Here is a 26,413-nt window from a genome sequence, read left to right as displayed (position 1 = left end):
TTTGCGCTGTCTGTTTGTATATTTGGTTTTTGCTCACATAAATTTGTATTCGACTTTTTGCAGAATATTCTGTATGTTATTGTTTTCTTCTTAGGCCGTCATTTTTACATGGTTTTTGTTTCCATTGTTCCAAAAAAATTCTTTGGTAGCGATGGACGTGCATGGCTTATTGAACAATGTTGATGACTTCATTCTTCGTGCCAAATCCATTTAAATTTCCGATACAAAGTTAAAAAGTCAATGATAAAAAAAAGAAAATAAAAAAAGTCATTCGAAGAAAAAAAAATACATTCAAAGAAAGTGGAACAGTCAAAGTGCAAAATCTTTCGGTTGATAATAAAACTGGATTTTTGAATGTTTTCGGTACAACAACTTCAAAACCGTTAAATATGTGTACCGATGCAGCAACAACATCAATTCTCATAACATAAAAAATCATTGTGGCGAAGAGTATTAAAAAAACCACCATGGTTCTGTCGAAATGTGCATTAATTGCTTTTATGTAGAGAAAATAATCTTCGAAATGTATACAATAATGTTAAATTTGACTTTTCATGCTGTTCAATTTACTCTTTTTTTTCTTTCGTTCGTTCTTTGTCTTCCATTCTCTGTCATTTTCCCAGAGACCTATAGAAATTTAAGCTAAATGTACACATCCTGAATCAATAATAATGTAATTTATTATTTTTGACACTTAACAACCGAGCAAGAGATTAGCATTGGGTCAATGCAACGTTTTTGCGGATGGTGTAAAGTATATATATGTGTGTTTGAAATAACAGTATATCGTGTGTGTTATGCTCAATTTAATCGATATATTCGAAATGCTTGCATAATATTTCATGTGGTAAGTGTGTAGATGCAACATTTTGCATCCATAAAATTATCTATCGCCGATTTCAACATAACATAAGCATAATATCATTTCAAACAGTTACATGGTATAGCATATGCTCTCTCTGTTTTGGTTTGCCATTAATATTACAAAATGGAATGGAATGAAATGTGTTATTAATGTGGCAATGGTTTTTGGCCAAAAGGTTAAATACATTTGTTGCGAGCGTTTAACAAAACAATAGACGGTGTATACAGGTGTCACACACTCGTTTCGATTGATTTAGTGCTGAAATGGAACGGAAACAGTTTGCAAAAGACAAACCATTGAGATTAAGTTCTAAAACAATTCTAACAATAGCAGTTCAGAGGTGATTTCAATTCAATTTGAAGTCAAGGTTGGTTTTCCCATTTCAAGTGTTTGCAATTGAATACCAAAGTCAGAAACCATAAGTTGGGCTGCAAAGTAATTCAAGCGATAATTCATTTCATTATTAGTTCGGATAGAAAATTCATGTTCGTTTCATTTGGCATGATGACAGCGGTGAAACAAGGCCTCCACAGGCACACACACACACATACACCCAAACATACAAATGAACCAACAGTTCATTCAAAACGACGAATTATTACATCGTGAATTTCAAGAGCCATTCAACGACTAATATTTACACACAGCCTCTGTTATCTATTTATATTTGTTTTTTTGTTGGAGCATAATATTAAAACAGAATTTATCGCGTTTGTAAAGTGCATGGGAATGCCGTTCCATTTAAAATTGTGCTAAGTGAAAAATGCAAATATTTATGAAAATTTATCAAGTTTATATTTGTAGTGCATTCCATTTAATGGGACCATTCATTTCAATTTCTGAAAGAATCGCGTAAACAATATAAAACAAAAGCAAAGATCCTATCCACAATGAACCAACTCACTTCACACACACACACAAACACATCGCGCGCGCATGTGGTGGATTCTAATACAAACGTGCCTGGATACTGTATAAACAAAGAGCATTCACATCTTCACATTTAAGTGCTTTTGTAAATAGAATTGAATAAACAATGCGAAAATGCTTTTGACTACGATATTCGCAGCAAAGTACAATTGCCACACACACAAAAAAATCATTCACTTTCGTTTAATAAGTTGACTCGATTTCGGGCAATTGTAAACAGAACCGAAACAGTTTTGCGAAAAATATAATCGCTCCAAGAAGCATTCGGCTTCAGCTCCAAGTACGAAGCCAATGTTCCGTTAATTTGGATTTAATTAAAATTAGTTCAATTTCTAACATTTAATAGGAAAACGATGCATATGCAATCATTAATCTAATTAAGCATCAAACCATAACGGTGTTCCGAGAATTGGTTCATTCATGCTCTCGAAAACCGTGGAGTAGCTCTTGTAAAAACTTAATTCCATTCGAAGTGAATTCAATTTCTGCACATCAAACCCCGAATTAAACACGATATTATTACTTATTTAAGTTGCGTAATTTAAAAGGCATTTGATTTAAATGAAGCGCATACAATTCTTGCTGCACCTAAAATCCGTTCTCTTTCATTTACTGTGGTGGGTAGGCGTTCATTTTTAATATTTAATGCAATGAACGTTCGAGCACCGCCGTACGTGCGGTAAACATCTGTAGGTAGTTTGATCTAGAGAAAAAGAGGAAAATGAGAACGAACCGACGACGGTAGATTTACTATGCAACGTTGAGTACGTGTTTGGTATTTGAATGCATTTTGTGAATGAAAAGATTTATTTATAATATTAACTCGATTTTGTATTTGATTAAATGAATGTGCGACAATGAAATTATGTGCAATTCGTGCATGCATACACTGTAATATTATATTTTCTAGTGTTGGCGAACAAGTGCGAAAAGTACTGCATTTAAAAAAAATAACGCAGTTTTTTTTCGGTAAAAAAAGTGTACGGGATATCGTGAAAAAGTTCCTCTTTATTTCGTTATTTTGGTTTCTGTTTGAACAGAATTAATTAAATTAATCTAAATCGTATATTTCGAAAGCTAAGCACTAGAAAGAGAAAAAAATGGTCAAAATATAAGACAAGAAGGTCATATTATGAATTATGTGCGATAATAATTGCTATTGTAGTTGGGATCCCTTCGGCGATCATCGTCCCGATCGTTCCTCTCCCAGTAACCCTGAAATGGTGGGCCTCCATAGGCATAGTGGTGATCTGTGTGGTATAAACCTAACCCAAAGATTTAAACAATTATCAATATAAATGATTATATTATTACCATTAAAACTAACCGTAGTGTACTCCATGTGCCGCTAACTGCATCAAACAAAAATATAGAAGAAACTCGATCGATTGATTTTTTTTTCTTTTCTATCGGCGAACTGGAATATCAATGCTGCACACAGTACAGTTAGTTATATTGAAATAAGAGACAAACAAACCCCACTATTCACGTTACGTGTTAAGTGATTCTATTTGCCATGCAGTGGCTCTATTGTTTCTCTAAAATATCTATATTGTGCATTGCTACTAGCCAAATCGCTAGCTATACTATGACTGTTGACATTCCAGACCCAATGATTTTATTTCGAAATTACCCGTTTTAAACTAGTTATTGATGCTATGAGCAATGCCAATTTTCCAAACAATAAGGCGAGTCCACCAATTTTGGCCATAACGTGGAATCCCAATGGAATGATAATTACCCCTAAAACCGCCATACCGAAAACCATCGCTGGCATCATCATTCTTCGACGACGTCTTCTTCGTGCCTCACCATGTTCTAAGGAATAAAGAACTTATTTCAGGTGAACCATTAAAGAGTATAGCAATATCCTATTATTAAAGGTATCATTGAAAAAAGTTTTCTCCTTCATTGTAACGCTAGAAATCACCTGATGATTGGAATAGAAAACGAACATTATGTGTGGCAAACGTTTCAACAATTCGCTTCTCCATCTCCTCAATCCATGAGGATTTCTCTTCATCGTAGCTTTGTGCTGCTAATTGTGCGTCATTTCTGAATGCGTTGAAAAGCAATTTAAATGCCGTAGAAAAAAAAAGATGCATCAATGGCAAAGAAAAACTGATTGAATAACAACTGAATTACATGGTTAGATTTGGTCTTCGAAGCAATTCAAAGTTTTCTGTTAACGGAATGTGGTCTGCCTTTGCAATATCATCGTAAAGTAGTAAACTGTTTTGTTTTAAACACGACCATGAATCGGCTAAATCTGTATGCTGTAAATAATGTGATAGCAAAACTTGTAGCAAAACTAATTTCAAACTTCTTTTAATTTGATCAATTTTTAATTTTTGTGTTTTCACACACACACACGTGCGATTTTTCTCCTTACATTTTTGTAGCACTTGTTGAGCACTTTTTTCGCTTCACGTGCAAATATTAACCATGAATCAGCTGATGTTTCGCCAAGTATTTGATAAATATTACACAAAACCAGTAAAATCCACAGTAATCCAAATATTTGACTGTTCACATGCCTGAAAATAAACATTTTATTCACTGAACGAAATCAACTATTTGCAATGAAGAAAAAAAAAAATCACACAGGCGAATTTTGTGCGTGTGTTTTCAAATCGATTGTTTTTGTGCAAATAAGGTTGAAACATGGAAATTGCCAGCTATAAATAGACATTGAAAATTGGGTTAGTTTGCAGTTTGTGCATGGATTATTTTCTGATGTGTGTTCTGGTGGAAAGTTTTTTAGGGCGGCATCGGCAGACCAATCATGTCCATTTCAATTCATGTTTCATTTCATTTCTAAATCACATCACGATGATAGACAGCAATCAATTGGTCGACAATGACAAGCAATCGCAGTGAAATGTGTGCCATTATCAATTGACCATAGAAACCATAAAATCAATTGCAGTACCGCTCTTCATAGTGGATATATTTCAATGATTTTACATAACAACAAATATGAATTGTCGGCAGCGGTGATGACGACGTCGGCGGCGACGGTGGCAGCGGTGGTGGTATTGTTTTCGTTCTAGTTGCACTTCTGTCAATCAATTCATCATTTCAAGTCACAAATGCACTTATTTTAAAAGTCATGTGAATGGTTTTTTTTGTGTCTGCTGTTCGTCTGCCGAACAAACGAATGACCGGAGAAAACAATAATTGAACAATAAAAGTTAGATATCACAAAAAATGGAAAGAACAAACACTGTGTTTATATAGAAAATTACTTACTTTGTTACATTTTTTTCTTCTTTTTTTTTCAAAAAATACATTAAAGACGGAAGCAATGCGACGCATTCTTAGTTATGGCACCGATAACCATTGTTTGTATTTCTTCGGTCTCTATTTATTCGATGATTGAAGCAAACGATATCAACAATAGCTTGAATTTCATGAGGTAAAGTAAGAGAACATACGACGTTTTTCTTTTTGTTACTCGAAATGAAGACATTTGAAAAATGCCGTTGACATTGCTTTTTCGATGCCATTCAAGAGCTTCCTTTTTATCATTCTGCATTTTAGTGCAAAAGAGCAAAGAGCAAATGAAATTCTCTGAATATTAAAACATTTATCGACGAAAAACCATATTTGCATAAAGACGTAATGAAATGTTGAATAAATTTAATATATATACTTTTTTAACGAATCGTTTAATTCAATATCTGAGTTCATTTTTATTCTGAGTCAATTTTATACTAAACTGACAGCGGCATAAAAGAAATCAATGGTAATTAAAATGTTTTGTGTATAAACAGTCTCCTTAGCAAAACAATACCGGTTACTGCTTAGTACGAATGTGACGAATCTCGTTGCCGTGATTGTTGTTAGATGTTTACTTCATAATACGTATTTAATTTCGTTGAATCAAAATTTAAAACTGGGACTGCCACCGCATCGAGTTTTAGTTTTATCATGAAAACGCGTAAATAAATCAAATAGAGAAACATATCAACAAGAAGATAAGGTATAACAGAAATGCGAAAATGTCATTGGACACGAATAGCTATGACGACGAAGAAGGTAAATTGTATGATACAAAATTTTGCAAAGAATCCAACTGGAATCAAACTCTATAATTAATTGTGACTGTCAAACGAGATCGTTTGGTTAGCGATTCAATTTAATAATACCGTTCAAAATCATTGGATCGCCACTATACTTTGAATAATATGTTACACAAATACATACATAAACCCAGTCTATTCACACTATGTCTGTTCACACTCTGTTGTGTCTTAACGCAGAGCAGTCAACAAAATACATAGTGATCGTTCGCCTTACTTCGTTCATTAACCGAATGACGACATCGGCGTCAGCATACTGTTCGCTTCGTTTGGGTTAATGTTTTATTTCTAACTAAAAAGGCAGTTGTCTGGCCAAAAGGTGCTGTTTATTTTACTTTTAAAGTGAACAAAAAAGAATCGACCATAGTTTAAACTAAGTCGTCGACGCGATCGCGTGTAATCAAGAATGTGTTGTGCGTTGGTTGCCTTATCAAATTGCAAGAATTCAATAAATTCCACGTAAAAAACACAATGCTGATAGCCAGTCGATTAATTGCTCTCGTTTTGAAAGTACCTCAGTTGCTTCGAAGATAAATTGAAACTTGAAAAATGTGCACGTTTTATTGTGTGTTTGCGTAATGTTATTTTGAAAACTATAAATCATGTTTGAAAGTGAACCGTACGATTTTCTCTTGTAGCCAACGCATCAAAAATTATGAATTAATTGAAATTAATCATAAACATTTCTATAAATTCATTCAAAGCTGTACGTATTATATTATTTACATCCAGTTGGAGACAGCGAAAAGAGAAAAACAAAAGTTCCGCACCAGTTCTCATTCATTTAAATAAGTGGAGAGAATGAAAAACGTCAGCAAAACCACAAAAGAAAGCAAACAAAAAACTGTGGCAAATTCGATTCTAATGTGAATGCAGACATACAGTGCCGCTGGTTTGCAACATTTTTTCGCTGAAACGGTGCGGTGCGGTACAGTCTATAGGTGAAACAGAAGGAAACGAAAAAATATATACATATAATGCGACAATATTGAATTACACGTGCATTTAAGTATCTAGTTGAAATTTCTCAACTTATAACAAAAAGAAGAAGAAACAAAAACCGACAAATTTATGTTTATGGGTTTTTATATTTTTTTACAATGGCTTGCATCATCAGCACTTCTTAGAATCGGTAATAAAAGAATGTGCGTGTTTCCGACAACGACTACGACAATGAATCTAGACAAAACTGAAACATCTCTAGTTTGTTTATGGAATTCACACGATGCGACATGTAAATAGAGTTAGTTTTGAAAGATCTGAAGAAAACATAAGGTTAAAATAGAATGAGCTGATAAAAAAACCTGTTTCTGTGTTTTTGGACATTCATTTTTTGCTTACGGATGCGCTCACTTATACTTACTGCCAGAAAAACCAATGTTAAGTGAAAATAGTGATTTGATAATTGAAAAAAGTGAGGAAAAAAACCCGAGAAAATTGTTTCGTGATGCAATGATAAAAAGCTTACAAGCAAATAACTTTATAAAACCATAAATCAAAACAAAACCCAAACCATCCGAGTGAAAAACTATTTTCGACTGTCGAATGTACAAAAAAAAATGTGTCGAGTCAAACACAATTGTTTCAGTGGAGTAAAAGTTTTGCCGTCGTGTTTTTAATTCACTTTTATTCCTCGTTTTTCTCATTAAGTCCCTCTCGCTGCTGTGTGTGTGTTTTTCGTGAGTGTTTGAGCAATGGTCAGTGTGCATCAATTCGAAATCAGTGGTGTGTTTAAATCTCGTGGTTCGAAATGTTTGCCGATAAACGGTTAAAGTGGTATTCGAAGCACTAACAAGAGTTGTTAATTGAAAACACAGCTACGAAAATAACTCTTTCGGAAAACTAGCGCGTCACAAGTGAGAAATTTCGGGCGATACGGCAAAAAAAAATACCAATAACACCATCTCGTCTCTTTGCATCGAAAACAACATAAAAATGGGAAAATCATCAAGTAAATTGAAAACGCCAAGGCGAAGCCAAAGTACGTATGTTTCGCATTGTTTTTGTGGTTTAACTTTCAACTCGGCGCTATCTCGGCCACATTTTTTTTCATGCAAAATATATACAATTTTTTTCCTGTTCCTTTCGCATCCCGTTCAAAATATGTTGCGTTTGGTTTTTTCTCTTACCACTGGATGACTGCAACGCAAATTGTCGGTTTTCATTCCACATTGGTTTTGCTGCAAACTTTTTTTTCTCTCTCTCCTCTTCTTCGTTCTCAAATTAAACTTTTTTAATGCAAAAACATAATCTTCGACAACACAAGAGCACACACACAAGTTGAACGATTACGAAGCAAACGATGGAACGAGATTTTAATATAAGATTGAGAGCAGAGCCCCAGTCATCCAGCAGAAGTTAAAATTAAAACAGTGTAATTAAGCGATAATTTATTGACGCCGTTTTTTTTTTCTCTCCTGCTCAATTTTTAGTCGTCTTTTTTTTCAATCTCTCGCTCGTTTTACTGCACCAGATTGGCCTTTTTGTGGTCGTAGTTGGCTGAGTAGTACATCGAGATTATAGTATTGGTCTCAAGTATTGTATGTCTACGACTATTATATTCAACGGGAATCAATTCATTCACCGTTTCATGCATTTAAATATGAAATTAAACAGCAATCAATTCATGTCATCCACGAAGGACTCTCACATAGTGTGCAATAGTAGAATGAATGAATAGATTTTTTTTACGGTGTGCATGAAAATTATGTTTATAAATTATTTATAGGCATAAAAGTCTGCCGATAAGCAATTACCCATTTAAATGCAATGAAACAAAAACACAGCATACAGTTGCACACTACAGCGTCATATTAAATTTATATTCAACGTTTAAACGGTAATTGTCTGTGAAATGTTACTTAAATATACTAAAATCACTACATATTTATTCAATTTTTCATCGAATAAACAGCTTTTTGTCATCATAGAGATTTTTCTGTGTGAAAACCAATTTCGTCGGAATGCTTTGCAAATTTTTGAATTCTGGCCGTACTACTTAGCATGAGAAATACGTGCCCCTGACTTGAGAGCCCACTTGAGTATGGCCGAAATTGTTTAATAATTCTGCAGAGATTTCAAATTCGTGTCAATTTTGATGACAAAAATCCATGCACAATTCCAAAATTATTCACTCAGATATCGAACACAATTTACTGTAAACATGTTTGCATCACAATGATTTGATTTATCCAATTTCGAATGCATTGGCATCGAAGTAAAGCTGAAGTGACATTTCAATTGAAGACATTGTAATTTGATTATAATTACTTTTGACACAATTTTGCAAGTCATATATATGTGCCGCATACATTGTACACATGATGTCTGTTGAGACAGTATGTGTTTTTCGATGCGGTCACAATGAATTATTCCATATAAGGCTATGATCTATCGATTGAAATGTCAATTTGTTGTACAATGTTCAATTAATTCTTTCGACATAATTCAATATTCGATATGCGCATGAATAAAAACCGTATTTACCCATTTGATTCAATTATACTAGTATTATATGATTCTAATGTGACTTTTGCGCTGATTAAATGTTACTGTTTTATGAATTATGTCTATTTGACACTTGGTGTTTATGAACATAAAAATCATTTTACGAGTGAATAAAATTTTTCATCTTCAAAAATTTGAATTCAAAAATCTTTTTTTTTTTAATTGTCATACTGCATAGTCGCACTTAAAGTGACTACATATTTCAATAGGTTTCTTCTTTTCCATGTTTCACGTCATCGTTATCTTGTTCGTTTTATTACGGTTGTTCTCTGTGTCATTTCACACTTTATAGCCGTTAATTTCAATGGAAAGTGCTACATTATGCATTGGAAATGATGAATATTTGAAATAAGTTCGCTGGCGATGCACACACCAAACTGAATGGTTACAATTGTTATCATTTGTACGACATTTTTAATGTTTGTCTTGTCCGCTGATAACTATATAGCAAATAGATCTTACGTGTTTTTTTTTTTACTTGACGCAAACATTTATGACGTTATCGAACTTTAATGGCTTTGTGTAATTCCATAAAATAATGTGCGTGTGTGTATGATACTTGTGCTCTTTTCGCCCACAAAGTTGATGCGATTCGCATGTCATTTCAAAGCCACTGTATTTATAAATTGCATCAATGGACAAATTTCTTTAGCAGCTACCAAGCGTGAATTCAAATCTAATCGCTTTGATGGGACCAGTGTGTCCATAATATATAGAAATATCACTAAATAGTGTCGATATCTATACTATATCGGTCCACTATATATGAAAGATATTGCCGCACGGCACCGTATCGCACGATCGAAGCCAGTGTAGACGGAAAAAATCACAAATTGCCATGCGGCAGTAGAAAGAACTGTGTGTATGCGTCAACATGTTTGCCGTCCGCACTCACTTCTATCGTGAGCTATGGTGTCTTGCGGAATATCTTACATATATAGTGGACCAATATAGTATAGATATCGACACTATTTAGTGCTATTTCTATATGTTATGGACACACTGGATGGGACATTTCATTTTTTTTTTTTGCCTCGTTTTAACATTTGATTATCTTGTAAGTTGTTCATTACTAATCTTGTTTCGACCCGATTATGTGTGAATAATCTCCGAAAGAATCAATGGGTGTTCATAACAAGATATCTGTGTACTAAATGATGGTGTCATCTGTATCAAATCAACACTTTGGTTTGAATGCTCAATTAAATGAATTTATTTCTAAGCTGAAAATAGATTGCTATCTCAAAAGATCTAAATGCATTTCGTTTTATCTGCGGCTTGAGATAGAGAGAGAGAGAGAGAGAGAGAGAGAGCTAAATGAATGAAATTGTGTGGGCAATAGGCTGGAAATAGTCATGACACACGGTGTGAAGGAGTAATGAAGAATGGCACATTCAATATGAATGCATTTTATTTTCTTTCGCTTGGTACAACGATTGAGGCAAAATTGATCTAAAACGCTGATAACCTGTAGCATAGCTTTACATCCACTTTCCATTGACTCAAGCAACCACTCATTCACTGTATGGTACATACACATGGATTCTCGTCGAGAATTTCAATAACATTGAGATTCTAGTCTTAGCCGATCGACAACACACTTCCTTTCAATTTTTATTTTGTCTTCTTTCAATAACAATAATATTTCGTCGTCTGTGCGACAAATTGACTGTGTTTCCAGTACCAGCACTATAAAAACGCTATTTGAAACGTGTAAAAATAATTCGCAATGCGAAGGTGACAATATGATTGTATTTAAACAACTGCAGGCAGTCGATCGCCGTTGTCGCTGCTACCGCGTACCAGCGCACGCTCGCACTCGTTTTTCTATCCACTCCAATTCTCTGCTATCAATTCTCTTTTGCATTTTCTTTTACTTTGGCACCATCACACGTGAACGGAGTGATAAATGTACATAACGTTGTGTTCAAAAACGTACAAAAACGAGCACACTGTTTTTTCAACAGCAAAAAAAAAAAAGAGGTGAACGTGTGAAATGGCTTGTAATTGAACGCTTACTTCGCTCTGTGTATTGGTCCCAGCATGTCTCTCACGCAAATGATTTTTATTGAATTGTAATTGAATGAAGTGATCACAATGTTGATAGTATGCGCGTGTTTCTTTATATGTTCGCGTCACATAACATGTATATAAAATACAATATTTAAACACGTTTATCGATCTTCTTTAACGTCATCATTGCGCGCAAAAACCTTCGCTCACTCTCATAGAGAATCAAACGAAATTAGTAGTGCGTAAACATTTTCTAAGGCTCCGCAACAACTGGATTCGATTTCTCGAGAAAGTTGTTGAGCTCAAGATTACAAGGTGTTTTTCAATCAAATTTGCAAATACAAAGAAAATCCATGCAAATTTACCATAAGTTTGCATTAATATGCTAATTCCTCAAGCGGAACTGTTGAAACGCTTTTATTACAGTTTGAACATTCGAGACTTGTGGTTGTAACAATTAAATAATTTAAGATTTTTTGCGATAAATAAATCATTTTTGTTCAAGTGAAGCTAATGTTTTTTTTTTTCGTTTTAGGCATGGCATGGAGTTTTCGTTTTTCGACCTTGAGCAAAAAACAAATGGATCCAATAATGGTTTTACCACGGCATCCACATTTGGAAATATCCACATGGTTAGAGATGCTCGAATTGCCGCAATACAATGGTAAATATGCAATAAAAATTTAGAAAATACGATTTTATATCCTGTCTAAAGGCCTTTTTTGCTACCCCGCTTCGCATTTCTGCAGAAAGCTTCAAAAAGTTCATCGGTGTCGAAGAATTGATGTACTTTTGTGAGGCGGATATAAAGCAACTGGGGGTTCGAATTTCAGCTCATAGAGCGCGTATTGTTTCCAGTTTGGTGGCGTTTCGCGATAAATACGAAAACCGTAAGTTAAACAAAGTCAATGTTATCACAATTTGCATGTGTCTTGCCGTGTCAATTTATAGATATTTTTTCTTTGCATATTGAGGTGGATGTTTGTTTTGTGCAATTGTGTAGGAATCTGGTTCGATTTGCCATTGCATACCTAAAGTGTCATATGCAATGGAACCTATTTAGGAGTTGTGTGCTAATTTCAGTTTTGTAATCGTGTGATTTTTTTTTATCTTTGCGTATATCACACCGTAGGAAAAAAAAATTCACACCGCCGCATTTATAGCAAAATGAAACGATTTCTGGCAGTCTATAATGCTGTTTATAAAAACACAAACGTCCAACTCTTTTACAAAGTGATTTACAATATTGAAATTAACGGGTTTTAAGATGGAAAAGAGCATAAAAAGCATTGAGGGAAAATCTAGTGACAAACCAATAAATAATAGTATGATTTCAAAACAGAGTATCCCTATCCATAGTGCAAGGAAACAACCATGCCGGTTTAGATATTTTTGCTGTTTATCTGGTAGAATATTTTTGCTATTAAGTTTTACGCAAATTTTAGGTCAATTTATAAATCGTTATAAAATTCAATGTTTAGACCTTGATATAAATATCCAACTGAGTGCGATTCAATAAATAATAAAAAAAAAATCAAATTTCAGGTTCATCAAGTAGCGTAAATACTGTCAATCGAAAGCCAACACAGCGAAAGACACAACGATATAGCATGAGTGCGATTCAAGATAAGAAGCAAAAAGAAGCGGTTCCAATGTGAGTCTATTTTTATCATTCGTTATCATTATGAATTTGTCTCAAAGATTTTTTGAGTAAAAACATTGTGTGTGCGTGTTGACAGTGCTGATTCCCCTCATCGCAAATTTTGTTAGATTCTCAGCCCTGTTCAATTGTAAGTCTACATTCCCATTGCATGTGATGCGCACTAATATTCTGCGCATTTCCAATCGATATGTATACATATGAAAATCGCTACTTGGTGTGTACGCCAAGTTTTACTACATCGCAAAATCAAACATGCATGTATTGTCAGCGTTACCGTTAATATTTACGAGCCACTGTGCGAATCACAACAGCCTTTTTGAAGAGAGATCGTCCTTTTACAACTACTCATCTCTCTGTGCGTCTATGTGTGTCTCATTGTCATTGCAAGTTCATTGAAATAAAAATGTAAACTCTCAAGGCAGTTCATTTGCTGCTTTTGTATTCGCTATCTTTGCTCTGAATTAATAAAAATTGATTTATAAATAGAGCCATTATGACCAATAAAGAAATGTCCTCCATTTGCATTCAACAGCCACATTAACAACTGGTTATAACAACCAAAATGCATTAAATCGTCGATTTCATATTGTTTGCTTAGTATTGTTGACGATGATTTTATGGTCGTGTAGTCAATAGTAAACGAACGTGGTTAATTGAAAAAAAAAGAGACGGAATCGCAAACAACAAAACCATCATGCACCGAAAGAAATAGTAGCTCGGAGTGTAGTGCACATGCATGTGTCGTACATAAGTTACGCTCGCTAATGTTTTTTCTCGGTGGCATTGTAAACAATCAAAGTTGGATGAACTGCTGGATATGTGAGTCAAAGACGTATCGTATGCATGTACATGTGCGCGCGTAACGGTTTACTGGTGTGCGTTTGGCATAGAGTCGATTGTTACGGTTGTATTGGTACACGGAGTGGTTGTACTTTTAACAAAGACCGTGAATTGAGTTAAGGCCTGGGGTCTCTATGTCTAGTCTTCAGCGTTTTATCCTTTTGTATGGTTGTGTGTTGCGAAAACGCGCTATTTCGCCTTTTTTTCCTCTTGTTTCATTCTACTATCTAATATTTCGAATAATTTGTTTCGTCGAATTTCTTTTTTCAATACAGTTTAAATGTGTCTTTTTTCGTTTGTATAAATGAGGAAATTTTTTTGCATTGCCATCAAAGTGTGATTGTGAAACGAAGGCTATTTTGTACATTAAAAAAACGACAAAATTACCAGTCAAATAGTTTAATGTATCGAGACTTTTATTTTATGCTATAAAAATGATATCCTTTTGGGATTGTGTTTGTTCGTCAATGTGAAAGGCGTTTTCCAATCGTGAAAAATTTCATTTTCGTTCATACGTAAAAAAATTGCCGAGCAATTCATTCATGTGAACATTAGCATTATCAAGAGATACTCCCTGCTTGAATGAAAAACGGGAAGCGAATAAGAGAAAATGATTGTGCAGTGCAATGAGTATGTGTAAAATTAGCATATAAAACGTCTTTCTGCATCCTCTTTTGAAGTCAAAAGTGTAGAAAATCTAGTTAGACTTGAGCACCACATGATATGAAAACAAAAATCTGGAGTTCATAAAAGCGAGTGGTGATCTTTTTTTCAACGACTAGTTAAGTAACGCATAGTTTGTCGTGGAGATTTCGATGCTAGTTTATCAAATCGAACAAAGTGAAATCGAAATCGAATCACAGCCAATCTAAATGGCAATAAAAGGATAAAAGTGTCTATCAATTGATTTTTATGTTTTGATTGCCTATCGCAAAATTGTGTTGAACCCAAACAAAAAAAAAACACGACGACGAATACTACTACCACGACTACGACTACAACGATAAGCATGTACGAGTTGATTTCAATGGCATACAATCGTAACATAGCCACTCCAAATGGAAAATAAGAAGGTGTGTATTTGTGTTTATTTTCGCAATCATAGATTCAATTCCAGCAAATTGTTTGCTCTCTTCTTCAACAGTCTGTAGATTGCGTGGATTTCGTATCCATGCAAAGAAAAAAAAATACACTCACTTGGGCGTATATATATGATGCGAAACGATTACAAAACGTCTCGATGATTTCTTTTCACTTTGTCGCATTTAGGCCACAATATTCTTATTGTGTTTTTGGGTTTCATCGATCCATCTATGTTAAGTGTTATGGGACCAAAAACTCTCTTTTCATGAGGCGTGAAACAGTGACATTCAAATGAAATGATTCATTTCCGCGAATGTAACTCATTGGCTATTTGCTAGTCTTTCTTTTACATTCTTCGACTCATGACAGTTAAAATGAACAATATTTAGCCCCTCAGCGTAATCCCATTTATATTAATCCGATGACCGCCTTTTTTCATTTCCTTTATCACACGTTTCGATCAGCATTTTAAATTGATGATATTTTGATTGGAATTCTTATTTTTATCCGTGTTAAACTTGATTTAGCTCAAATATGTGGATTTACCTGTTTAAGTTCGTTTTTGCTGTGTAAGATTTAGGGACCTACTACGAAAATCAATCAACGCAACAATGTTTAACAGAAATAAGACTAAAAGTCCTTGATGTGGGTTCTGAATTATTAAATCGACACATTTTTGAAGGTATATAGTCATTAGCAGATCATTTGATAACCGTTTTGGTGTTGGGTTCGTTTTTCGGTGGATATAATGTTAATGGGTTTGAGTTTCAACTTTGGAATTAGTCACTCAAAGTGATTATGTCATTCGCTTTAGGCATTTGCGTGTGACTTATCATTTAAATGGTAATAATAAATAAAACAGCGGTTCATGGTGTGCGGTACAAGTAATTGGTACCAAAAAAATTCGAGATATTTTTCATGTTTTACGATTGCCATTGGGGTGCTCTAGTTGTGCAATTCAAAAAAGTAAATCGATTTCATTTTATATTCATAACATTGTAGCGAACATTTCATTGAAATAAAAGAGAAACATCACTCGAAATGGTTTTTTTAATACATAATTCCTGGTTTATTAAATTGAAATAATGAAGCAATTACAATGTGATTGCGTTGAGTGTATACTTGTGTGACTGCATAAATCTTTGTTTATTTGAAATCAATTTAAATATTTATCATATACTTGGCGTCGCATATGTTGCATTTACACATCAAATGTAATTAAAGTGAATGCTTTTTTTTAAAAAAGGAACACCACTCATCGTATTATGTGCAATTTACATTAATTGTTGGCGCTACCACATTGTACACGGTTCTCCGAGTCATATACTATAAATACGAGCGTCAGATCTCTATGGTTGTTATTATTTGAGTGCATTTCTTGATTTCTGCTGGATGAACTTCTGCTATACAGTTCAAAACGCCTGTGGATATGTGACGATGCATGTGCATAAATGTATAAATTTCCATAAAATTTTAGTTCCACTGAATATGATAATAAATAATAGTTCAACGAGCGTTGTCTGTGTGAATGTAAATATGGATAGGGCGGCGTTGCTAGGATGGCTTGTTTTTTTTGTTTCGAGACTATTGTATGTTGTGTCACTCTTCAGCCTGGAAGGTATTTTGTAAATCGTTGATAGTCGCTTTGGAATTTGAAATCGATTCAATCATGTTATCAATTCTGCATTCATATTCGAACTTTTCTACAAGTCATTCAACGTTTCCAATCTCGCCGAGATCGAATTGTATTTTGTCACTACAAAAACTCGGTTTCATTATCGGAACATGTCAGATGTAATCATGTTTATAACACTCTTCATTTTACCGTATATTTATTCGTTGTAACAAGAACTCATTTGGAAGTGTGGTTGATTGAACGATGTTAAGTAACGACGAGGGTGAATTAAATGTATGTATTAGATGTGTATTTTGTAATAGAAAACAAGATAGATGTGTAATCGATAGTCACTGCAAGCTGAGGGAGAATCTCAAAATTCGATTGCACACTCACATATACATACACATACACCCTACTCTGTTGCCGAAACGAAGACGAAAGTATAAAGTAAAAAGATTTTTTATTTTTGTGTCAATTCATGGGAGGTTATTTTCGGATTTCTAGAATTTTATTCTAGAGCGTTCAATTTTATCTTTGAAAATATATTTTTCTATTCTTTTTTGAATATTTTGACCAAGTTCTGCACGAACGGTTGAGTCGGTATAGTTTTTACGAAATACTAATAATACCATTCGGTGTTTTGATAGTTTTCAAAGTTCAAATATTTCAAATATAAGTCGTTGAGGTGATATGCTAACTGCAAAAATGTTGGACGATCGTATGGAGATTTTTCCCAGCATAGTTTCATGATCTGAAAACATATTTAATTCGAGTGTTATTTTTAATTGTTTTTATATAATAATTTATCATAATATACAAGGCGATACAACTTACAGCGTAAATTTCATCTGGACAGCCATCAGGTTTATGTAAAGATCTTCGCACCGCGGGAAACAGTTGTACCTCCTCTCCCATTGTAAAAACTTCCCACATTAAAATTCCTGGAAAATTGAAATTATTATTATTATTTAAAATATTTAATTAAAGTTTATTTTATACAGGAATTATTTCTCTGAGGAGGAGAGCTCTGAGAAGGATAAAATGTTTTTAACTACAAAAGATATTTTTGTAATGAAAATCGCTTTTTGCCAAAAAAAACTTCCACCTCATTTGAAGAGGAGGATCCTTTTCAGCGTTCTCCTCCGCCTCTTTTTCCTCCTAGTTTTTCTCCTCCTCAGAGGAACAATCCCTGATTTTATAAAAATTAAATACCAACCAAACGCATAGACATCGCTTTTTGATGAATATTGTTTGAAGGCACGAATTTCTGGTGCTGCAATCCTCACTGGAACTAACACTTCGTTAGCCATAGACGCATCTCCCGCAGGTCGAGTTAATCCAAAATCACCGACCTTCACTTCAAGATTTTTTCCAACCATACAGTTTCTTGCTCTTAAGTCACGATGGATGAAGTTATTCTTTTCCATGTGCACCATTCCATTGCATACCTAATTATATATGAGTCCGTACAGTTAAAAGTGGGAATACAGAAGTACTTTAAAATATACAGAGTTGAAGTTTTTTTATTTTTTTTTTGTTTTATTTACAATTCAAATTCACTATAACAATTTAAAACAACTTACCTGCATACATAAATATAACAATGTTGATATACTTGTTGACAGCCTTTCCTTATTTCTTTGTAAATAACTCAATAGCGAACCATTTTCCATAAACTCTACAACTATCATTTTGTGTAATGTAGACTTATAAGTTCCATAAATTTGCAATATGTTTGGATGATTTGATAAGGCTCTGAATGAAAAAAATATAAATTTCGAGATTAAAACATTAAGAAAAAATTATGTATAGGGTCACTAGCTCAGAGCTGACAAAATTTTGTTATTGCAATTCAACGACGATTAGTAACAAAGAGCGAGCTAATGTAATCATGGCTTTGATTACAGTTAAACATATTTTAATTATAACGATTGAATCATCGATCTTCTTTTTTTTCGATTGAATTCTCTCATATTTTACTCTTCTAATATTTTTCAGAATAAAATGTACGCACAATATATACGCACTGAATGTATTAATATAAATTTGTGATTTTTTTCAGAATGCTTCGATTCTTCTTCGGATTTTATTAAATAACTTTTAGTTGAATTACCTCATAGCGTTTACTTCATACGAACTTTCTTCGGAAAATACTTTTTTAATAGCTACCGTAACAGGCCTACCATCCCGGTACCATATTCCTTTGTAGACTTTTCCGAATGCTCCACCTCCAATCTTCTTTAAAATTCTTATCTCCCTTTCTGGAATATTTTGCACCATCTAATTTCATAGCACGCACACACAAACGTATATAAGTTTATTATAAATATGAAATTGAAAATGAAAACATACTGAATTTGCAGCCAATTGGAGAGAGCCACATTCGCACTGTCCAGTGAATGTATTACAAGTACCAGCATAACCTCCACAAAATTGTTTGCAACCGCTATATATATATGCACAATGTTCTACAAAATAATTTAGTATAAATCACGTTTTGTTTTAAAAATGTTTATAATTTAACTAATTTAGTCTGAATTGGAATAAAGATATTTTGTAATTAATTATAACTTACGGCAATACCCCAAATCGGGAGAAACAATGCCAAGCACCAAAAAGAAAAGTATATACTTGTACGCTCTCATGTTGATCACCGAATAAAATGTTCACTCTTCACCGGTTCATTTTTATAGCAGAGAATTGGTATATTGATAAGCCATATGATTGAAATTTTCTAGCGAACATAAGTTCGAATCTATGATCTCATCTTATTCCGAATTTTTTTTTATTTCACCACATGTTATCATTTTTTTAACATGATGAACTTGATTCATTTAAGCTGTTACTCGAACTTCACTCCATTGAAATGCGTTTGTCATGAAATACAAAAAATTATTCTTATTTTAGTCTTCAGATTGTGTTTACAGAGTGTCAATTTTCAGCAGATTCAAAGATGAAATTATTGATATTTTTTTTTTAATTTGTACTCAACGACCCTCAGATATGAATTTTCAAATTGATAACCAAATACGGTCATTAGATTTATTATTAGTACGAAAGTGATATTTCAATATAAACGACACACCAAATTTAATTAAAACCGAATTCCCCGAAACATAAATGCAAATCGATCATTTTTTTCTTCTTTCATCGCATCTCAACGGTTAAATAAGCGTATATACAACACTTTGTGTCGATAAACTTTGCGTTAGGCACGGTTCAGAAATCACGCAAACATTTTGCGCAAAAATAAATCACAACGAAAAAATAAAATACATGTAATCGAATTTCATTTCACTTTCAACATTGTCCCTTTTGTACGCCGTCGAATGTATTTTGTTTTTCATTCCCGTCTTGGTTTGCTTACACCGACAAATTGATTTATAACGGTAACAGATGTTACTACTGTATCGCACCAAATTCGATTTCCTTATGGCATAAGGCTTATGCCATTTTACCTTTCAATGGCATGCACCACGCTATGATATGTTCTTTTGCCTTTGAACAGCGGTAAAATCATTCACCATACACTTATTCTCGAGCCACTATGCTCGGTCGCTGAGCTCTTTAAAAGGAAAGTGATTGATTCAATGTTTGCTTAAATTTACCCAGTTTGATATGCAAGGACTTTCTCTCTTCTCTCGATTAGTCAATATTTGCATTTCAAGATCAACGCAAACAAATTCACCGAACCGTAATTAAAATCGATGTCATCCTTTTTCAAGTGATAAAACAAATTTAAAGAAGCTGAGTGTCAAAAGGATCACCCGTCAATGTTCAAACTACCACGACGATGGGATTACAAATTACAATCAATTCCCTGTGCAAACAATTTCTATGTAACTGAGTGTAATGTTTTTTCGGTGTTATACCGAACATTCGCAATGTCATTGTTGTTCAACTAAACTGTACGATGACAGACAAGACGTTAAAAGCCTTTCGACATGCTTCAATAAAATAACATTTTTGCATGAAATTGATGAACGTCAATATGTTTTTTTTATAGTTTTATCTTTTATAGTTGTCAATCAACTCATTTCAAAGGGTATTTGATGTTCGACGTTTCATCATAAGATGTTCGATCGATAAGCGAAACGCTATTTTATCGAATATAATAAAAGATAATTTCCGTTCACGTTTACTGCTTCTGAATTATTGAAAGCATTTCCATTATAAATAGTTTGTCTAGACTATTTGATCAGACGACAAAAACTGTATACATTGGAATTTTTCTCGAATATTTTCCGAGCTTCAATGAGATTCACATGTACGCTGTGAATGAAAGAAACATGTTCGATTTGAAGTGGGAAAAAAGTACGACTCGGTGGAAAAAAAGGCGAGAGAAAAGTTTTAATCGATTCTTTTGGAGTATCTCTCTATTTATTCTCTTGGGTGTGGTCAATCGATTTTTTTAAAAAACGTTTCTTATATATTTCTCCTCACGTAACTAATGTCCTTTCAAATGAAACATTGGGAAAAAAATCGCTCTAGACACTTGGAAAGTGTGCAGTCATCCTGAACTAAGTATTGAAGAGTTTGTTGCACGTCTCGCGATACACTTGTAGCAGTTGTTCTGACGTTCTGTTTAGCAACTCTTTTTTTCTCCAAATTCACATCACGTTATTCTGTATGGTACCGTTCCATGAATAGAAGAAGAGATAACGTCGAGTGAATTTTCATAAAAAACTCTTCGGACACCTTTTTCTTCTTTGAATTATTGTCAGCTTGAATAAAACAGACTCCGTTTCAAATATTTTCCATTCAACAATTGCAATCAATCAATAATTGTGCATCAAGTATGACATGATTGTAACCATGGATTGGTTTTTAATTCGATTTTTCCTCTTAACTCGAATAAAAGACAAAAATCCTCTTTTTTTGACATAACTGTATAACCATTATTAAAAAGTTCCTTTGTTTGTATCATCATGAAGACAAATGATTGCCAGAATAAACAATTGGTTGAGCACAGTAAAATGACACAAAAGCCTTTTTTCTTCTTCAATAAAAAGATGCCAAAAAGAGGAAAAAAACAGTTCGGAATGACGGTGATTTTATTCCACCAGGCGACGAGAATGAATGCAAGAAAAAAAAACATATTATTCTCATGCCCCTCATAAATTCACCGAAAGTTTGCCAAGAATGAAAAACCGTCTGTAATAAATTCAGCTGGAATTTCAAATGGGATAAGAGCCTCGCTGGTGAAACGCAGATTTGCCATCACACAGACACAAAAGGGAAGAAAATGCCTTACATAATGCTTTTACAACGCTATTACATTGTTGAATCCATTCGGTAAACATTTCTCGGTTGGCAATGTGCTGATAAAACCCGATATTCGTATTTGCTGCATAAAATTGCAAAAATAATGAACAATCAGGCCGGAAAAAACCATAATAATGGATTGTTTTCAATGTGCAAGTGCACTTTCTTTATACACAACATTCTTTATCCCGTTTTTTTTTTCTCTCTGTTGTTGATCTTTAATATCTGCGTTGTCGTCGTTCGACAGAGTAAAGTTTTCGCTACCACAAAGTGCTTTTGAGTTTGTGCGATTTTTCTTTCACCGGAGGCAAAAGAGCGCATTGCAACAAATTATAAACATTTATGACATTTGCATTCATATTTACAGCACATAATAACGTTTTTTTTTGTTCATACTTTCCTTTGAATATTTCATTCGGCTCATATTTTTGTTCCCGGTTTTTCAGATGTTGTGAGTGTATGTACGTAATTTTTCCTACAGGAAAGTAGTATCAGATCGCATATAAAACGCAGAACGCGATGGGGGAAAATTGATTTACTTTTTGCATTATACATGAAACGCAGACAAGCAATCAAAAATTGTATTCGCTGCGTTGGTCTTAAACGACGACGTCTCGATGAAAACGTATGAAAAAAAAAATCTAAATGACGACGCCAACTCTGCAGAATTTGAGGGTGACGATTCACTCTTTATATATATATATATTTTATGATTCATTTTGATGATTCGACCGTCTTTTTGTTATTTCCCATTACATGCAACATTTATTCGTTCATATCGTCGAAAAGATTCAAGGATATTTGAGACTCACCACTTTACTGGGGTCGTTACATCATCCCTTGCCAGTGCACACGCACAGTGCACACACACACAAAAACTGCAAACGACAGCAAACAAGTATGTAAATGACGGCAAACCTCATTATACCATTCCATATTTGGATAATAAACAACACGTTTTCACTATTACACCTTCTCTCTGGTTGGTGATGTTTTTCTCGTATAACTTTGGTCGTTTGAGTGAAAACAAAGCATTTGATTAAATTCGAGCATCCTTAATTTCCATTACCATTTTAACGTATGTACGCACCACATTTTAAACACCGTCGCCATTCAATGTCAATGTGCAATGTTTTGTTTATGCACACAAAAGGATCTGGGACTAAATTAATTATTTACATAATCACAGAGAAAATTCCAACTCTTGGTGCACTAACGAGAGGGGACTCCATGACATTATGCACAACGATTAAACACTAAATCGAGTCTCAGGGAATATATGTGCGCATGCAAATTTACATTCGCTTCGTTATTCGCCATTTAAGCCCAAAAATGCAGAAAGAGCTCAACATCATTGGTGTGATATTGCATAATGATGAGATGCAAGGCCTACCAAACATAGCCAGAAAAACAAACAAAGATGATCCAATTGCTGCTACATATTTCAAAGCGGCAAACGAGCAAATATTTGTTAAACAATCGACGGCACTATATGTATCCGATGCTACCCCGCAAATGTCATTTTCGAATTGAGTGGATCAAGACAATTGATTCAATGGATCGGAACCAATTTTGCTTCATGACGGAAACGAAAATTAGTTTTCAAAAGTCAAACGACACAAGTTTAAATAGCATTTTCGAAAGTTTCAACAATGTAATTGCATGCTTTTGAAGAATGATAATACTCATCGAATATCAATTTTCATTGAAAATTGAATAGAAACTTTGAACATTTTCGCCAAAATTCGATGTCGTAAATTTTATAATAATTTCTATTTGAGATAAACAAAAGCCCCAAAAACTTAAAATCAGTAAACAAATTCAATTAGTTTCGACATCATATTCATCATTAGCCATTTGCTTCCAAGAGAGTACGATGAAAGTAAAAAAGGCTCTACGGAAATTACGGCAAGAAAGATGGTTAAAACTTAAAATAACGATGTTTACAAGTGGCTTTTATCGACTGCTTTTCAGCATCTTCAGCAGCGTAAATGTTTTGATTCGAGCGCATTCACTTGCAAAACTGTCTAACGTTGAAAAGTGACAAATTAAAGTGGCAAGAACTTGAATATACTAAAAATAAATTGCATCCTTTCATTTAAACGCAGTTTCATTGCGGCTAATGCACATAGTGTAGAGTGTCACGGTAACCATTCATTCATTTCCTTTATAGCTTAATTTGTTCGCTAAACTTTGGTTTTTACCAGACCAATGTAAGTGGAAAATATTTTACCGATATGCATAAAACATGAAAATATGTACCGTTGGAAAACTTTTCATTACAAAGACTAAAAAAAAATAACAATAAAAACAATATAAATTAAAATGACGCCTGAGAGTTAGAGAAAGTGTTTGTCATTGTATTTTATTTGAAGCTCCGCAATGATGCGATAATTTACACGTTTGAGATTTGAAAAATAACAAACAACAATGAAGTGATGCTTCATTTACAGTATTATTCAAGTGAAAAATGCTTGTGTTCCGACAATTATAAATCCGTTGTTTGAGAGGTTTCATTCAAAAGAAGCTGAATAAATATTCAATGAAACGAAACTGGGTTTTCAAAGCGACAAAATGTACTATTCCGTTTTTTTATTGATTCAAACGCCTAATTTAAAAATCTCTTAAAATCCCCTTGGTAATTTCGAACGATGCCCTGTAAAGTTGCTAGTAATTATAATGAATGAATTCGAATGGGTCGATTTAATTTTTACTTACTCATTTTGCTGGGGGAATATTAAACTTCTGTTTTGTTGTGATAATAATATTGTGAATAAAACTTTCTCTTGTTTGCAGATATGAAACACTAAACACAGCACAAACCAAACAGAAACAAAGTGTAAGTCTGGGCGATCTATTAGATATGGTAAGTAGTGCAAACATAATTTTTTTTCTAATAGCTTTTCCACGAACCGAAACGAACAAGTTTCGAAAGTGTGCGCACATTTTTGTTAATGGAAAATAATAACGGTACATAATGGCACTTTCAGGAACAATCATCGACAAAAGATGCAACAAACGGCAGCAGCGGTGCATCGACACCAATAACACCAACACAAGAATCGATTGCACTAAAAAAGGCACTCGAATGGGAACTGTCATTGGATAAAACCGATTTGCGTTCGCATGCATGGTATTATGCGACAATACCTCGACAACGTGCCGAAGAACTTGTTGAAAAGGATGGTGATTTTCTAGTTCGAGATTGCGTATCGCAGCCCGGCAATTTCGTGCTGACTTGCATGTCAAAGGGATCTATTCTACATTTTGTCATAAATAAGGTGAGCCTTTTTTTTATGAGAAATCGATATAATCAATATTCTTCGAATCAAATTACGAAATTGGATAGCATTGCTTGCTTGAGTGGTCGTTCTACTTCATTTTAACTATTCATGGCCGCAGACATCATTGTGGCCCATAAAATTCATCAAATTTCATTTAGATCTCGTGAACAATCTAATTCTATGTAATAAAATTCTTCGAATAAAACAAGAGAATAGACAGCCATGCAACATAAAATAGCGTTGCCATGTTCATCGAGGCCTGCGTAAGCAACTTTCAGCTACAATAAACTTCTGCCAAACTCATATAATTTGATTTTATTTTCGATAATAAACGAAGAGGAAGCATTCAATTCCGGTTAACTTTCGGAAACAATATTCTCCACAACAATGTTTCATTTAGCCATTCAATTTTTTGAAAAATTGTTCATTCTTTCTATACAGTTCAATTACATTGTATATTGGCCTGAAAATCACTGAAATTGATTTGCACAAATTCGCGAATATTATTGGGATTTATCTTAATTTTGTTTGTATTTTCCATGCAGGTTTTAATTCAACCGGACACAGTGTATGAACGTGTGCAGTATCAATTTGAGGACGATTGCTATGATACCGTTCCTGATTTAATTACATACTACGTTGGCTCCGGAAAATCAATTTCGGTCGCATCTGGAGCGCGCATTCGTTTTCCATGCAATCGAACATATCCGCTATCATTTTACGCAACCAAATATGGAATAAATCAATCGATTGCCAATTCAAGAGGCGTCAGCCCATTGAATTCACCGTCGCTTGTTAATGTTGGCTTTAGGTATGGCTTAACAAAATTCAATTTTGTTGTTATTTTTCTCCGCAATTGTATTATTTTTGTTTTTCATTGCATGTTATCTCTTATAAAATTGGCTCCAAAATTCAATCAATTATTTAAATTTTTTTCCAAATTTTATCCACCACATCGTTCAAAATTAAATCAAAACCAAATCGAATGAAAAACAAAAATCGAACATTAGATATCCATCGTATAGCCAACTAATTGGCATTAATCATTCATATCATAGTCCACGATCATCCCCACCGCATATTAAACGAGATATACCACCACGGCTACCGACAAAAAAGCAACGATCACATTCGCTGACACCCGTTCAACCGGGTCAAACAATGACTGCTTGCTCGACTAAGCGCAATTTAAACGAAAAATATTGCAGTGCCGATGGTATTATACGAGGTAAAACATAAATTAAACCGTTCAACTCGACC

At 34.0% G+C, this 26,413-nt stretch overlaps 2 protein-coding genes across 10 annotated transcripts in view; one reads left to right on the top strand and one right to left on the bottom strand.

Annotated features, from left to right (window-relative positions):
- The window catches only part of LOC116336982 (breast cancer anti-estrogen resistance protein 3 homolog), a 31,543-nt gene that overhangs the window by 1,205 nt on the left and 3,925 nt on the right, over positions 1–26,413 (top strand). Inside the window, exons 1-8 of one of the 8 annotated variants that reach the window (XM_031761240.1) lie at positions 6,642–7,861; positions 11,936–12,064; positions 12,150–12,290; positions 12,946–13,054; positions 24,666–24,735; positions 24,860–25,150; positions 25,699–25,964; positions 26,212–26,381. In XM_031761240.1, the coding sequence (XP_031617100.1) occupies positions 7,816–7,861; positions 11,936–12,064; positions 12,150–12,290; positions 12,946–13,054; positions 24,666–24,735; positions 24,860–25,150; positions 25,699–25,964; positions 26,212–26,381 (1,222 nt within the window). In that variant the 5' untranslated portion in view covers positions 6,642–7,815. Of the gene's footprint in view, positions 1–6,641; positions 7,862–11,637; positions 11,716–11,758; positions 11,848–11,935; positions 12,065–12,115; positions 12,291–12,540; positions 12,807–12,945; positions 13,055–14,108; positions 14,977–24,665; positions 24,736–24,859; positions 25,151–25,698; positions 25,965–26,163; positions 26,382–26,413 lie in introns of those variants that run through there. The other 7 variants (XM_031761236.1, XM_031761237.1, XM_031761241.1 and 4 more) reach the window with 7 other exon arrangements.
- On the bottom strand, positions 2,784–4,422 carry LOC116336984. Of its 2 annotated transcripts, none has more exons than XM_031761244.1 (6): positions 4,188–4,422; positions 3,941–4,071; positions 3,726–3,850; positions 3,429–3,613; positions 3,123–3,147; positions 2,784–3,060 (listed from the first exon to the last, which is right to left on the bottom strand). In XM_031761244.1, exons 1-6 carry the CDS (start codon positions 4,344–4,346, stop codon positions 2,933–2,935), a joined length of 753 nt encoding a protein of 250 aa, XP_031617104.1. In that variant the 5' UTR covers positions 4,347–4,422; the 3' UTR covers positions 2,784–2,932. The 2 variants fall into 2 exon arrangements, 1 of the variants encoding a protein (XP_031617104.1); XR_004200762.1 differs by having other exon boundaries at positions 2,963–3,060; positions 3,123–3,226.

Source organism: Contarinia nasturtii, unplaced genomic scaffold (genome assembly GCF_009176525.2).
Source record: "Contarinia nasturtii isolate CC-2019 unplaced genomic scaffold, AAFC_CNas_1.1 Cnas_scaffold_220, whole genome shotgun sequence".
NCBI classification, from domain to species: domain Eukaryota; kingdom Metazoa; phylum Arthropoda; class Insecta; order Diptera; family Cecidomyiidae; genus Contarinia; species Contarinia nasturtii.
Note: the sequence above shows the minus strand (reverse complement) of the source record. Positions and strands in the feature narration are given on the sequence as shown.

Bases quoted from the DNA above. Each gene is read 5' to 3' on its own strand.
- LOC116336984 (XM_031761244.1), bottom strand. From the start codon at position 4,346: ATGTTTATTTTCAGGCATGTGAACAGTCAAATATTTGGATTACTGTGG. The intron at 4,072-4,187 runs GTAAGGAGAAAA...CATTATTTACAG, and splicing joins TCAACAAGTGCTACAAAAAT to CATACAGATTTAGCCGATTC. The intron at 3,148-3,428 runs GTAATTTCGAAA...TGTTTGATGCAG, and splicing joins CAATAACTAGTTTAAAACGG to TTAGCGGCACATGGAGTACA.